The sequence below is a fragment of the Phaethon lepturus genome, unplaced genomic scaffold (genome assembly GCF_000687285.1).
Source record: "Phaethon lepturus isolate BGI_N335 unplaced genomic scaffold, ASM68728v1 scaffold8152, whole genome shotgun sequence".
NCBI lineage: Eukaryota > Metazoa > Chordata > Aves > Phaethontiformes > Phaethontidae > Phaethon > Phaethon lepturus.
Window position 1 is genome coordinate 6,615 of NW_010521189.1, and position 16,707 is coordinate 23,321.

Here is a 16,707-nt window from a genome sequence, read left to right on the forward strand (position 1 = left end):
TAAACCGTGAAGCTCAGTCCAGGGAAGAAGGTCAGTGCAGGAAAGCAGAAGGCTTACGCCTCTCCTTTTGGCAAAGATACTATTATTTGGATAGGGGGGAGAGAGAGGCTTTGCCACACAGTGCAATGGGGTGAGGGAGAAATTGAACAGAATCCTTAACTACCCATAACTAGGTAGTAAAAAACTTTCCCTTCAAAATCAAAGTAAGTAAAAGCCATGCTTAACTTGAGGAAAGGAAAGATGTGAGAGGCTGTGCCCTAACATAGGGGAAATCTGTCTCCGGAGCAGGGATGGATACTGGGGCTTCCATCAGAGGGACAGTGTGACGCCACAGGCAGGACATGTCTGAGCGCTCGAGCCGCCTTTCCCGCTCGCGCTGCTCGCAGTGTGTGCGTTGGTCGGCATCAGCCAAACAGGGCGGCAAGGCTGGCTCTGTGCTGGCCCCCCAAGCGCAGGGGAGACATCGTCTGTGCCTGACAAGTGTGAGAGGCAACTGTGGGAAATGTCAGCATTCACAGGAAGATCGCCTCTCCGGTGAAAATGCTGCAGGCCTGCGTGGCTGCTGTATCGGTCATCGCCATGAGAGGGGAGTGTGTGCTCAGGCATTAGGTGTCTTTCTCCGGGCTGGTGCAAGCCCAGTGGGGTTGGCTGTGGGCTTTGCACGCGGCCTGGACTCTGCCTGGGTCCCGCCTCCTGTGCAGGACCCTGCTTTTGCAGGGCCTGTGCCTCCGGCGGCACCTGCGCTCAGCCTCAGCCAGGCGTGCGGGTAGCGATGATGGGGACGGGGAGAGGGGGGAGCAGGGGTGGGAAGGTGAATTGCCATGTGCAGGTGCCTGCCTCTTCCTGGAGATGGGGTGGGATGAGATGGGAAACTCTGACCAGTTCTGGGAGAACTGGGGCTGCCTTCTCCAGAGGTGCTGGGCATCCAGGTGGGGAAATCTCATTTCAGTTGTATCTTCACACATGCGTGTCAGATTGCTGGCTGTTTTAGCCAGATCATACTCAGATTAGAGCATTCAGGCTTGAGGCTGATGATGTTGAGGTGCTTTTAGGAGGGGTAGGGGACCTCAAGAGAAAGAGAGCTGAAGTCAGCAAGGTGAGCTTGAAAGGTTTACAAAGAGGAGGGTGGGTCCAAAAGGATATGGGCAGGCATCCCTGCCCGCTCCCTAAAAGAGGTGTTTTGCCTGTAGCGCTTCTCAGGGCATTTTGCAGGCTACATGTATAGAGCACGCAAGCTATATAGCAGTGACAAGTGGGACTTCGTTGTTAGCAACCCCGTCAGACTCAGGTGACTGTCACCCTCACGGTAGGGGCCATCCCTGACTGTCTGCCTTTGCTACGTGCTTGTTAAAACTCACCACAGCACAAGGCAGAAAAAGACACTTGCACCACACAATATGGGAACTTGAGGCTCACCAAGTCTATGCCTGCTGTCTCCCATGGGCCCATTAGCTGGAGCTGCCACATACGTATGGCTGAGGAGCTTCTGCTTGCCACCTGGCCTGGCTGAGGGCCGGTCTGTGCCCAGCCTAGTAACACTGCCCAAGCTCTAACCACATCAGCACCTTCTGGAAGAGTTGAGGGAACCTGATGTGACAGCGATAGCTTGGGAGAGGTCCCCAGGCTATGTCTGGTGGTCTAAGTGGGAGCTGAGTTCATCTTTTGATATTGGGTGATACCTGGTTGGTGTGTAGCAGAGGATTTAGAGACTTAGCTCATGGCTCCTATCTGCCATGCTCCTGCTATGCTATAAAATCAGTCACTGCTGTTCTGGACTTCCATTTCCCTGCTATCAGCAGGGAACTGAGCTCTCCTGTGGTGATGCAGAGGATGCTTTGAGAAGCAATGGAATTGAGATTGATTTCCTATAGTTACCTATCACAAAATGTGAGCAGCAGGGTCCAGTCAGGAGCACCAAATGTTCTGACCACCAGCTTCCCATGAGTTGGCACTGCAGAGAAGCACAGAGTCTTCTCCTTATAGATCTACTTCTTCTCCTTCTAGGTCTGCTTCTCAGGGACATTTTTTCCTCAGAGGCAGAAACAGAAGAAAATGAACGAGACAGAGCTGAATCTATTCCATGTTCATGCAACAGCATGAAAATAAAATGCATCCAAGAATAAACTATACAAGAGCTGTAGGCAGGTGTTGTGGCAAGACTGGGGGAGACGGAGAGGGTGCGTCTTTTGGCAGCTGGCTGAGCATGTGTTGATCTTGTGCTTTTAAAGCATCTTATGCCTGTGCAGCAGAGCGCCCTATAGTTGTAGGAGCAGGGACTGTAAGCCTGGCTGGTTATCTAGAGGCATAGGTGATAGGAGTGGGAGAGCGCTGCGGGAATGTGTATTGCTCAGCGCACACATGTTGTGTATCACACATGCGCAAGGGTGTTGCACAGCAGGGGCTGTAGTGTGTGTGTGGGCTGCAGGCAAGAGGTTTCTGTGCATGTGGATACACGGGCAGCACGCTGCCTGTGCTGCGCACAGGGCAGACGTGCCAGGAATGGCTGCATGTAACAACGCAAGAGGTTACTTTGCAGTTAAATGAGGTGAAGAATTACCATGGTGATCGCACTCTCCTCTCCCTACCAGACGGCAGGCTCCCAGGCAATGTTTGTGTGTTGGTCTAAAAGCCCCAAACTCACTCCTCCTCTTTGAGAAAGGGTAAGGACCATGCTGCCCTCTCGCCAGGCTGGGAGAGTGGCAGACACTGGGGTATAAGGGTGGTTTCTGCACACTCCATCCTTCAGCAGAAGGGGGCCACTGTCTGTGTACCTCCTACACTGGTGGCTGCTGCAGTGCAAAGACAGAAAGGCTGTGATTTGAATTACTATGATACATTATGGTTCTGGCACTCTGTGTCCACACAGTGTCCTCAGGAGCAGTGGAGCCTGAGCCAGCTGCCAGCTCTTAGGCACTTACTGTGCATGTGCAGAGAGCTGTCTGTTGGAGGACCTTGCACCCATGCTGCAAGAGAGGGGCTCTAGGGAGCATCACAGTGAACAACTGCAACCCTAGCACCACCAGGAGCTTGGAGCTCACCAGCGACAGGTACCACAAGACTCCAAGGACAAACAGAAGGCCAAGATGCATCAGAACATAAAGCCTGCTTGCACCTAGTGTATTCATGCTTGCTGTTAGTGCCCACGTGGAGAATGTTTTCTGTTTGCAGTCAGTTGGATCAGATCATGTCCTGTGCTGTAGCCCCCAGCAAAGAAAGTACAGATGCATCTTTCAGGTACCACAGGAGCTAAGGTGTGTTCCTCAAAGACCTTATTCCTTTCATTTTCAGACACCTTACTCTTTTAATCTTCAGAGGCCTTATTTCTTTCATCAACTCTCTAGGCTTAGTGCTCAGTGCTTAGTCTGTGAGGCCATATAAATCATATCTCTCCTGTGCTCTCAGTTAAAGGTTTGGGGAGATGGTTGCTTTGTTGTCTGTGGAGAAAACTTGGAGGAGGAAATGCTTGGTTTGGGGATGAACACTGATGCATCCGGCACAGACCCATATACAAAAGCTAGAAAGAACAAACCAAGTAGGTGGTCATGCTGGTCCTGTAGGCTGAAGTGCCACAGGAGACCAGAGAGGTGCTGTAGACCAGCAGGTAGGTCATCATGTCACTTCTGCTGCACTGGAACATTGCAGACATGCAGAACACAGCTTGAGGCAAAGGTCCGGTGCTCCTCCTCACCGATGTGCCCATTGCAGCATCTTGCCTTGATAACTCATCTTTTCCCTTTAAGGGTTTTTGTTTAAAGCACAGAAAAGCATGCTAGACACTGACAAACAGGTATTGTCATCTTGCAGAGGGCTGGCAAAAGAACAAATAGCTGCACTTCAGTGGAGGTGAAGCAATCTCTCCACGCAGCAGATACTTGCTAATTTGCACGGTCATGAGGTCTCATTGGAAAGATATTTTTAAATGAAAAAGCAAGGAAGTGATGCAAAATGGATTTGAGCGTATTCCAGGAGACAGTTAAATTTTTCATAGTGAAAACTGACAATAGATCAGTCTGTGTGTTATGAACATCTCATCACAAAAATACATCACAGGAGGCTTCTGCTATCTATTCTTGGCTGAGCACTGACCTTGGCTATTAGATCTCAATTAAGCAAGTATGTGACTAATGTTTCTCTCTCTCCCACTTTTCTGCTGCAGAAAATAATAGTCAATGAATCAAACAGTGAGTACCTGCACACTTACTCTCCAGATGGGACCCATGGTTTCTCAGTAGGTTCCATGTCACCTGAAAAAACAGCATTTCCTGTGTGAATTCCAGGGAATGGAAGTATTCAAGATCTGTGGAGCCAGGGATTGCAGCCTTCAGCACTGAGGCTGTTCCAGAGCAGTGTGCAGCGGTGCTTGCAGCTACAGGGGACGGGTGAGTAGGCCACAGGGATCAGAAAGAGCATGCCATATCTTTACTTCTTTATGCTTGCTCAGCTGCGATGCTGCCTTCCTTTAATTTCTCCCTTATCATTTTGTCCTAGGAGAAGGGAAGAAGTGCTAGTGGATTAGACAAGGATAGTAACAAGACTACACAAGACTTGCCTTGCTGTGTAAGACCCCTGTACAAGCCAGGAGATGTCTGCAGACTGGTTCCACTTTCAGCCTAGGTAAATACTGAAGCATCAAAACAGTGTGCCACACTCAGATCCCTCCTGGAGCACAATCACAGCACTGAGCCAGGAAAGGCTTGGAGGAGATCATATCCCTAAACTTATGTTTGACATCCAGCAGCAGCTGTCAATGGCAGGAGCAGCCGCAGAAACAGTTGTTGGAGAGGTGTGCTCCTGCTGTTGACAAGCGAGGATAGTGTGTTAGGAGGGGATTAAGAGTTCTCTCTGCCAACTAATTACATGTGTTGCCTGCGGTTCGGATTTGGGCAGGGAACAGGTGATATGGCAGCATCTGAGATACAAAGATGGAGGAGGCAGCAGGAAAAGGACAGATTTTTGTTGCACTTGTTCTATCACTGCCAAGAGGCAAGAGGAAAAGTGCGGCGGAAAAATGGATTGTGGACAAGGACACAGTATCTCCTACAAACTGCCAGTCCTATGTGGAGCAAAAGAGATGCTACTTTGTTACCAGCATTGTGATGAGGATTTGGTGGAGCAATGTCAGTGTGAAAAATAGAAAACAGGTCTTCTACATGGTGGAACAAAACCCTTGCTTTAGAAGAACTTGTGGCATGTTTTCAGCTGTCTGGGCTGAAAAGGGGCTTATGCCTGCAGATTATTTGCAGTAGTGTGGCTAAAATCTTCCTGACCCTCTGTCATAGACACCTGACAATCGGCACTTTTGCAATGTCAGGTTATATCATAGCAACGAGAACAAGCTGACAAATTCAAGCCCGTCATTACAGGATTGGTGCTGTTCTCTGACAGTCTTTCCAGGTGCTGGCTATATTTGACAAAAGGTCAGACTAACATCTGACTTTAATCTTAGAGGAATGCTGTCTGAAAAGCCAAGGGGGAAAAGGCCAGTGTGTATGAAAAGTGTGCTGACTGGAGGGGCGGAAAGCTGTAGCTAAGCTTCGGCTCAGCTGCTGGGACAAGGTAAGTCAATGCCAGATCTGTTCTCTCTGTTCTAGAAAAGACGGGACATCCTATGTAACAACTGGGAGTGAGAATGGTGTTAGATCTTGGTGCTTGTCCCATATTCGGTGTCCGTTTGTTCCCTTTTCTCTGCTTGTCTTGGCTGTGAGCAGTGACGCTTTTTCTCTGTCCTTGGAAGAAACTATCTATCTCCAAACAATTTTTTGTTACCACTACTGCTAAGAATTTCTCGATGTTCCACTCAGGTTTACTGTTGTTCAGCTCCATCCCATGATTCCTAGCTCCACAATCTCAAGATTTGTCTAAGGAGCTGTCCCCTTATAAACCAGTGTGTCTCCAAAATTTAAATTCTGTCTGAAAACAAAGCTAACTCTGAAGCTTCAGCAACAACCAACACCTCTGCCTGGACTGATTGTTTTTAAGCAGTAACAGTGCTTTGAAAGATGAGTCTCCTTTCCAGGCTGTGTGCTCTCCTTTGGCTCCTCCATCATTTCAAAATCAATAGCTGTCTCTGATTGCCACCCTCCCCTCCAGACCCTGCTCTTTGCTACCTCATTTTGGTTTTAATTTGCTACAGCAAAATTGCAGTCATTTTTCCCCCATCCTAATTAAGAAACCTATCCGTTAAGGAGAAAGAAAACAAAAACAAAACCTTCTTATCTAAGCCCTTAGCACAGAACAGAGACAGAAATGATTGGTGAGATGATCACCTCTAGAAAGCCAAGGCCTTTATTGATTCTTCTGGTCTTCCTCAGTAAATACAGAATGAGTTTTAAATTCACCTAGAAAGAAGCTAAAAAGCTAATGCAAAGTGCTGACTTTCCAACATCAGAGAAGAAAGAGGCAGTATGTCTTCTAGGCTGACTCACTTTTTACTCTCTATACATAGTTTCAACAAGAGTATTTGGAGACTGTTTTGTTGTACCTCATAGAATCATTGAATCATTTAGGTTGGAAAAGACCTTTAAGATCATCGAGTCCAACCATAAACCTAACACAGCCAAGGCCACCACTAAACCATGTCACTAAGCACCACATCTACACGTGAGTGCCACCTCACCTCACTTTTATTTCAGTTTCCCAACATTTTGGTATAAATTTGCCTTGCTCCTGACCTTCCAGGGGCTAATGATCCAGACTTACCTTTTGGAAGAGCTTTGAGATCATGAAACAGATTAGAAAAGCTGTATTTGTGGGCAAGTGGCTTTCTTCAGCCGAGCCAGCAGCACTGACTGCTTGAGTTAAAGAAATAAGCATTGAGTGATGGTGAAAGAGGGCACGACCTCAGTGCTAAGATGTGTGATTACAAACACAGAAAGGGAAAGGCTACATGGGGAAGCTCAGGGAAGACCCCACTACGGATGGGGATTTTGTGGGAGAGGACATCCAACAGCACGAAAGGCAAAGGTCAGAGACAGAATAGTCCTTACTGACTTGGGAAAAAAGAGATGGGAATTGCTCCACAAGGTTAAACTTTCTGAAAGAGACTGAATAAACACCTCGTCTCTTTTGCAGAGAGGGAAAGCTACTGCAGGCTTTTCCAGACTTTATGTCCTCCCTGCTTCTCCCCTGGTGCAGTGGAAGTGGTAGATGCCTTCCGTGATGCCTATCTGAATACAAGCCCTAGCTGTGAATAAAAACCAGATCTGGCTCCCTGCTGTACTCCAGACACTTATTTACTGTCTTGGAGAGATAAGCATTTAGCTGATGAGCCTGTTCAGAGTCTCGTGCATAGTCAGCTCCTCCTAAGAGGGGTCATACACTTAAAATAGCAGGAACTGGATAGGGATGATGCTCACTGGGCTAAAATTACTCTGATATTCCAGATTTTTCCTCTCTTGACTGGGACTCCAAGAGCAAAACCCCTAGAGCAAGACCTGCTATAAAAGTCCAGACAAGCCTGCATTAAGAGCAGGCTTTGGAGCCTGGCTTCCTAAGGGAGCAAGGCTTATGTTCTCATGGTTTGTGCATGTGTTAAACTCTGTGTGCCCTCACATTCCTGTCCAGTAATTTTGAAACCTGTCGGTCTATTTCAGTTAGATTTGAGTGATGGCATAAATTTCACAGCTAATTAAGTTCCTGCAGGTTTAGTAGGCAGACAGTTAGAGGAGAGGGACCCTATAAATACCCTGATTCAGGAAAAGGGTGCACCGTGCATGAAATAAACACTGGAGAGATCTCATGGGAAAAATCACTTATAAATGCTCAGCTGGAAGAAAAGCTTCAGTGAGAGTGCACAATTTTTCAGGAACATAAATCCATAGGGAACCATGGTACATTCATTCTGCACCTCACAAAACTACTGCTTTTGTTTTATTGTGATGTAGATGGGAGGAAAAAATTATTTAGGAAACACTGTAAAAAAACCCCCAACAAACCAACACCGCACAGCCTAAGATCCAGTGAATTTAAGTGGATCTGGTGGATCTAGCAGGTTTAGGAACTAGGATTCAGTACTCCGTTTGTCCTTCGCATCCCATTTGTAACAGAAACCAGCACTAGCAGAGAGAGTGCTGTCCTGCCTGGAAACGGAAAAGGTTCTGAAGAGGGCTAGCGAGGAAAGTCAGGGGCCCAAGGCATATGATCTATGGGGAAATGATGTGGGTCCTGGAGTCCTTTCATGTGGCACAGAGGAGACTAAGGGGGAGTGGATCTAACTGTAGACTGCAGTTACTTGAATGAGAGTTACAAAGACAGTGGAACCAAACTCTTGATAGTAACAGATGGTAAGAAAAAGGCAGAGGGAATGGTTAAAAGCAGTATTTTGGGAAACTTGAGGCAGGACATAAGGCAAAATTTCTTCATAAGGTGAGCACTGGCACAGGTTACTGAAAGAAATGGTGGAGTCTCCATCGTGGAGGTTTCATGTGGGTAACCTGTTGGCAACGGCACTATTCCCAGGGGGAGGGTGGACGAGACACCTCCAGAGGTCCCTTCAACTACCATTTCTGCGGTCCTTTGACTACAGATACCAGAAGATGATGCAAGGAAACAGCTCGTATGAGCTAAGCTGTAACTTGCACAGTGGCAACTTTTGCTTCACCTCAAGTTTACCAGAGCATATGCGAAGATATTTTTAGTCAGTGTTCAATTCTTTCTACAGAAAAATGGTTTTATGATTTGTATTTGTGATTATCATTTGCTAAATATAAATAGCAGAACTTATTTTTTATTGTGCTAAATTTGTGTCAGCCCCACATTTTGTGCCTCTTGTACCAGATCCGTAGTGTTACGCTACAGATTGTTTTCAACCAGCTTTGGTTATTAGGATTTACAGAGGCATCAGCAGGCTGTGGATGACTGTCCCTGTTCTTCTCTCAAAGTCTCTTCTGGCATAGAGATTATTCAAAAGAAGACCTTTTATATATGGGTCTTTTGAGGCCTCCAGCAACTTATTTTTCTGGATCATTAATTTCTGCAGTCCATGTACTTCTGTTAACTTTTTGAGGTAATGTGTTCAGACCCAGGCAAGTTTTATGATTTCATCAGAACTAAAGTATGCCTAGAGCATACTGGATTATAGCTCAATTAATTTTGCATCCCAATTAAGTGGAAGACATTCTTGTCACCAAGAAGTCTCTTTTCCATGCTAAATCTATCCTACTTCAGGTGCAGAGAATGAGAAAGACTTACATAAATAGATGAAGACAGATCCAAGCTCTTATTTGCACTCTGTAAAATGCAAGCTGGCTTCAACCTGGACCTGTAGCCAAGGCAGTGCTGCTGTCTGGGTATTCCCTACCTACTAGTTTCTTCCCTAGCTACTAGCTTCTCCCTACCTACTAGCTCAGCAGAGCACATAGCATAAGTAGAGGAGCTTAGGTGCACCTTACTACTATCTGTAGAAATATCTGATGTGGAACAGTAAGGAAAAAACATCAGCAAGCTCTCAAAGAAAGGAAAAATACCTGAGATCTGAATCATTCCGGCAGCAGGCACAGCTCTAGGGACTGCTTTGCCCGTAAGTTACTGCCTGGTTGGCATGCAGAGGGCATGCAGTACATCTGGCTTGGGCACTAGCCAACAGTCTGGTTTGTAACACTGAACTTCTCTAGCACAGTAGTCTCAAGAGGACTGAAAATTTTAAGTTTGTACAGAAGTTTCCTCTTCTGCTTCCAGTATTCATCCCACTGTGCTTTAATTCTGATTTAACTGGAGATTTTATTTTCCCTTTACTCTTAACTGTTGGATAGTTAGCTTTACCTATAGATCACATAATGAATAGAGTACATGTGGTAAACAACATGCTTCATTTCCAGGTGGCCTTGAAGTAAACACATGATTATCTTCCTGTAATCAACTCATTAATTTTCTTGCAGAATTGGTCCAGATGACCTCTTCTTTCCCTCCCCTCAGCTGTACACAGCAGGACATCTTAGAAGACTGCTGCCTATGCCACTGATGCAATTTTGTGCTTGTGGCCCTTGGGCAGTACTTATCTTTTAGAGGAATTAAAAGCTACAGAGATTATCTCAGCATGCACCTATATGAAAACAAGCAAATATTTGTGGTACCTATAGATACAAACATTTGATCAGTGCTATGAAAAATCCTGTTGTGTCATCACAAACCTAAACAAGTGTGGCCAGCAGGAGTAGGGCAGTGATCGTGCCCCTGCACTCGGCACTGGTGAGGCCGCACCTCGAATCCTGTGTTCAGTGTTGGGCCCCTCACTACAAGAAGGATGTTGAGGTGCTGGAGTGTGTCCAAAGGTCAATGAAGCTGGTGAGGGCTCTGGAGAACAAGTCTTACAAGGAGCAGCTGAGGGAGCTGGGATTGTTCAGTCTGGAGAAGGCTGAGGGGAGATCTTATCGCTCTCTAAAACTACCTGAAAGGGGGTTGTGGCAAGGTGGGTGTTGGTCTCTTCTCCCAAGTAACTAGTGACAGGATGAGAGGAAATGGCCTCAAGTTGCGCCAGGGGCGGTTTAGATTGGATATCAGGAAAAATTTATTCACCGAGAGTGGTCAAGCATTGGAACAGGCTGCCCAGGGAGGTGGTGGAGTCACCATCACTGGAAGTGTTCAAAAAACATGTAGACGTGGCACTTCAGGACATGGTTTAGTGGGCATGGTGGTGTTGGGTTGATAGTTGGACTTTATGATCTTAAAGGTCTTTTCCAACCTCAGTCAGCAACATGAAGAAACCAGTTCCAGTTCACAGCCATCTAGTTCCAACACTCTGTCTTCTGTCGTCTTCAGTGCTGAGTGAGTTGGCACATCTTTGCTTCCCTCTCAAGAGTGAAGGACAGTCTGCCTTCTCACTGTCAGGAAAACAAATATTACTCTCCCCTTCCCCACCTTCTGGTGCCACTAAGGGAGCTTTGCTGTTTTCTGAAACTTACTCAGTCAACTTTCCTTTCTGGTCATGTTGTAACCTCTCTGCATAATAGTGTTCACTCTCCCAAGGCTCAGCTGTAAATACACCAGGCCTAGGATATAGAACGGACACATTTCTGGCATAGAATAAGATATTAAAACTCACATCTGATTATTTTAGACATTAAATTACTGGAGCTCTTTGCAGTATTGTAAAATAAATTAATTGCACACGTACATACATTCACCTGCTATGAAATAAGCAGACCAGACACACTTTCCCCAGAAGGAAAAGCTGCCACATACATATTAAATTGGATTTGACACTGCAGGAAACACTTCTCTGAAACTGCCCAACAAACCCTGAACTGCCCATAAGCAAAGTAGCCCTGCAGACATATGCAGGGCTCCTCCACTGGAGCTGGCAGATGGCAGAGGCAGTAGATCCGAAAGAAGCCTGGAGGGAATAGCATAAGGGATGTGGCAGCATTAACAATACACTGAAATAACTAACAGCAAGAAAAAGAAAAGAAGAAAAAAGCCAGCCCAAAACCGATAGAGATCTTTAATTTAAAAACCGAGTAAGTTTATTCATTTGGAAAGTGCAACAAAATACCCCAGGGATAGATAGTGCATTCCACTCCAACAATTAAAATTGCATTAAAAAGCAGATAGGAAGGTTGAACTGGTACAAAAGCCACTGCTTTTCTTTGTTTCAATATATTTATCTTTGGGTGACAGAGATAGTCACTGATTAATTTTTTAGGTACCTAATTTATAACTTCATTGCTTCTACTTGCAAGTCATTCTGTTCCTTAAAGATGCTAGCTTGGGGCTGGAGGACCATAATCTGCAAGCACTTAAGAGGAGGCAGTTTTGAAAGAGTGGGGATGTAGGGCTCAGTCACAAACTTACTGTTGGGAGGAGACCCAGCTGGGAGCTGATATTCTAAGTAGATATTGCCCCCAATTGTTTCTCTCTAAGATCTGAGGTATGCAAAAAAAGTCCAGTTCCACTCACAAGAGCAGTTTTTTGCTGCAGCTGAGGGAGTGCAAGCAGGCAAAAGGAGAGCAGAGGACTACAGCAATCTTACAGCAGGTGTTGCCTGAGGGAGCTGCTCATTTCTGGTCACTGAACCAATTTTTGCTGAAGAGGCAATTCTCTTGGAAATGTTGCAGGTAGGTCTCACACCCATAGCAGCCTTTTCTCAGGCGTGCTTGTTACTGCACTTCAGTGGAGCTTTACAAGCCCAATAGGATTCTTTAGCACATAGTAATTGTGTATATTTTGCTAGCACTTTCTGCCCAATGATTTCAAAATACTTTATAAGAATCACTGAACCAAGCATAAAATTCTCCGACGTACAGGTATTTTGAAGGGAACCAAGTGCAGTAAACATCTGCAACAGAAGGGCAACAGAGTTAATCTCCTGAGTCCCAGTCCTGAACTTATCCTTCTTTTCCTTTTAAATTCTTTTTCTCCCCCAACCTATTTCTTACAGCAAAGAGTACACTTATCCTGCAAGTTTATTAATCCCAATACAGACAAGTGACTTCTAGTACGATTACATTACTTCCCAATTCCATATGGAGGTTGCCTGTCCGGTCCCTGTTAGCAAGATCTCCTGGTCTCAGCTGTCTGTATTTGGTTTTTGTCTCTTGGCTCTGCTGTTCTCCTGATGGTGACTGTCTTCGGAGGGTTCTTGGATGTTTCTGTTTGTCCCAGATTCCTCTGGAAATTTCTGACCCTCAGTCAACACCTGCCGAATAGTCATATTAATGCGGGAAGACTGCAAGTACTTGGCACAGACCTGCCAATCCTCATCAGAGCTGGGCTCAATGACTGAGCCAACAGGAAGGTCTGAAGAAAGTGTTTGGTCCAGGCAGGAAGGCAAAGCTGTCCCTTCAGGATTAGGGAGGACTCGGGGGACAGCATGGTACAGCAGACGGCTGAAGCCAGACATCACCATGATATCTCCACTGTGCATGAACATTGCTGTTGGGGCTTCCTCCCGCTTCAGGCCCCCAAGCAAAAATATTGAGGATTGCCCAAAACTAGAGATGGTATGAGGATGGAGAGAGAGAAGAGAAAACAAATTCAGGTAGAGGACAACTATATGTACAGTAAGAAAATATTAGCAGCTAAATCCCTTTATGAAAAACAAACAAACCAGGAAACCAGACAGACTCCTGGAACAACTTTACAGTGAGAACACGGAAAACAGACTAAGAGGCCTGATTCAAGGTAGGCATAGTGTGAGCAGTTGCCCTGCCAGGTTTGAAGGAAGACCTGCTGAGGTATTTCATCCTTGCCTGCTAGTACCCAGTTGCCCCTCTGCTGCTTTAGAACAGAGCTGTGCTCTGTGCAAATAGCTCTTCCACTCCAGGCACCACATCCATGTTACTCAAGCAGTCTTCAAAGAAAAACCTATGCCCTTGAGCTACAGCTTCCTACTATTCAAGTCTTCAGAGAGTGAAGATTGTATACCCAATTAGTTGCTACATCATAGCGACTTCCTATAACCATGTGCAACCATAGAAAAAATAAAAGCCACCAATCCTTCCACAACACTCAAATGCTTTCCTTGACTCACCTGAATGATAAAAGGGGCCGAGAATGGTCTAGTTCAGACTCATCCACATGAATTCCCAGTGAAGAGTCAAAATGATAGTAGTTCAAGATCCCTGCTTGGGCTTGGAAACCCTGGAACCCACAGGCTGCAGCCACTTGTTCTGACAGGAATGCAAGGTCTGAGGGGAAAGGAGTGTGGTGATTTGCTGAGTACTTCTAGAGGAAGGAGAGCAGAAAAAAAAAAAACAAACCACACCCAGAACATCAGAGCAGCGAATACAGTTGGAAACAAACACTGAATGAGAACTCAGAAGTTTGGCTGGTAGTCATGGAAAAGGACATCATATTTGCCTAGAAAATGACTACAACATAGGCAGAACTACACTAAGTTTACCTCTTATCATTTAATTCTGGGCCTATGCTGAGACTGCCAGAGATTCAATTCAACTCCACAACATTGTGGAGTTAACCATTATATCTGGATGGCAAACTTGAAGTCAGTAAGATTAGCACCAATATCCTGAGGATCTACTTGGTCACTACCTAAAGCTCCAATGGAAAGACAGTTCTGAATCTCATCAACAGAGCTCTGAAACAAGCATCTTTGTTCCTTTTTTGAAGGATAAGACAAACAGGAATCAATTGCAAACCTACTTTTTCTCTCCCATGAGTGATTCTGAGAGAACTAGAAGGGAATAACCAAGGTTTTCTTAAGGCCACCCAATAATAGGTTGACCTGGTAAATACAAGGCTGCAAGCAGATTTGGTTAAGTATCTGCAATATACTGGTAAGACTGCATATTCACTCTTCCATCCTTCCCAGCCTCTATCTGACTCTGTCTTATGAAAAAGCTTATTTTGATCAGTAGTCCCAAAATAGCTGTTAGTTGGTGAGATTGTACTATACTGGTTTCAGACTCTTATGTTCAAAGTCACATCAGCAGCAGTTTCTTCCTGCTCTCGCTCACCCCTCTGCAGAGGAGTAGTTTCTCAGAAGCAGCTGTCTTCAAGCACTCAAGGTCATTCTCACCTTAAGCGGTTAACGATGCTTTTGTGACCATCCCTTTTGGTAGAGTAAGGTATGCTCACTTACCCCAAAATAGAGTCACAGGTCTAGAACTCAGTATATGCTACCATGTTACCTTTCAAAGGAAAGAACACAGCAATGGACTTTTGCTGTTAAATTCTTCACAGTAACTAATACAGATTGAAATATTCTTACAAGCAGGTTTGCTACAGCCTTTCCTCAAGGCTGTCTTGTAGGATCATAGGCATTTTGTTCCATGATACCCTCCTCTGTCTGCCATTCTGAGTGCTTACAGCTAAGAAAAATGGAGAAGAATTTAATTTCAATACCTTAGTATCCCAGTTATAATGGTAACCAAGGGTCACCCAGCGCAGCTTCTCCAATAAGCTTCTGGGCTCCCATTTACTGGAACCTTTCCTTCTGCAAAGACAAAATGGAAAGAAATAGCATGTGTGTTAATTTCTGAAGGGTTTTCCAGTAGTGCAACATACAGTAATGCAATTCACTCATCCATATGATGACCTATTAAAACCATCAATGCTAAACTTTTATTTTCAGTGCCATTGTTTTTTTCCTCCAAAGACCTTGAAAGTTCAGTTATTGCAATTTGTGCAAGCTATAGAGCCTACTGCCAACTGCTGTCAGTTTGAAAGCTTGTATTTTCAACATGGTGCATAATGGGTTATCAGATGGAGACAACTCAATGGTGCAGATGTAGAAGTCAGAATTAAGCATGTATTATTTGAGCACCTGAAAGTGGAAGAACAGAATCTGTGAAGATCTAAAAGCTGCAAACACAAGGAAAAAAAATATTCTCGGCACTTAGTGGAAAATGACAAGAAAGGAAAATGCTTTGCCTGACAGTGAAGGATATCAAGCTGCATAATACTGCAAAGGGCTGCTAGTTCTACTACTAGCAGTAGTTTTACAAGAAGTCCTTAGGATGGACTGACTCAATGTTCAGTAAGAAGCAAGACTGCTAGCTATGACCATACACTTCTTGTAATGTCAAGAAGTATAGATTGCAGGTGTCTTCTATCCAGACTGCTATGCAGGACAAAAAACTGATCTTCTCAAGTGCCAGCCTTAATGCGGAGGGACTCAGTGGTCTGAAGCCACATGCCACATTCTTTCCTGAAGGTAGGAAGAGACCTCAGAGATGGGCTTTTACTACGGCCTATGGAAAAGTCCTTAAAAAGCTACAAAGAGTATCACTATAGTAAATCAGATAGAAATACGCTAGTGACAAATACAAAAAGGAAGGTACACATCTATCTTCTAGTCCACTTATTCTAGCAATTTCAGCTTCTTTTCTCAAGCTAAGTCATGTGTTATGAGAAAGAAAGAAAGAAAAGGGAAATGTACTCAGAACATCATGATAAACAGTAGCACCAAATGGTTGGCTCTCATTTATAGCCTCATTAGTTCAGTAAGATATGCTTTTACAAAACTGGATTCATATTTGTGCTGCCATGGTCAAGTCTTCGCAAAGCATCTGCATTTAATGTGCATTTCTACCTGGATGCACAGCTTGTTTCTGCCCTTCACCTACACTGTACTGATAGCTTCTAAACTAAACTGGGAACAGGAGTTAAAGGCCAATTTCTTTACCTTTAGTAATTTTTCATAGCTCACCGATTACTGAACAAAGACTCATCTTTCCAGTTTCCATCTTTGTCATAGGGTAATAGCAACTGCAATTATCATAATGCAGCAACACAGTAACTGTCAAATACATGCTGCTTGGAACAATTTATGGAGCCTACAAGCAGGTAACACAGCATTTAGAAAAGGGAGAACCCACAACTCCTTCCTCTACATCTTTCAATCAACAAACCTAATGTTCATAATTAAACATTTTTAGCACGTGCCCTTTGAAAGTGCTCTCCTCCTTTTGCTACAGTGCTAGACTGCACAACAGTCTGGGGATTGAGTGCTCCCTCAGTAAGTTTGCAGATGACACCAAGCTGGGTGGGAGTGTTGATCTGCTGGAGGGTAGGAGGGCTCTGCAGAGGGATCTGGACAGGCTGGATCAATGGGCTGAGGTCAACTGTATGAGGTTTAATAAGGCCAAGTGCAGAGTCCTGCACTTTGGCCACAACAACCCCATGCAACACTACAGGCTTGGGGAGGAGGGGCTGGAGAGCTGCCCAGCGGAAAGTGACCTGGGAGTGCTGGTTGACAGCCAGATGAATATGAGCTGGGAGCATGCCCAGGTGGCCAAGAAGGTCAACACC

General features: G+C 45.1%; 1 protein-coding gene across 1 annotated transcript; it reads right to left on the reverse strand.

The window, feature by feature from the left end:
• Nucleotides 1-12,502: 12,502 nt before the first annotated feature.
• On the reverse strand, nt 12,503-14,890 carry ALKBH1 (alkB, alkylation repair homolog 1 (E. coli); the record flags this gene model as incomplete). The annotated part of the gene is made up of 3 exons (XM_010281438.1): nt 12,503-12,926; nt 13,466-13,659; nt 14,800-14,890. Coding segments are annotated over 3 exons (709 nt in total), but the record flags the coding sequence as incomplete, so codon positions are not given.
• Between the last annotated feature and the right edge of the window lie 1,817 nt (nt 14,891-16,707).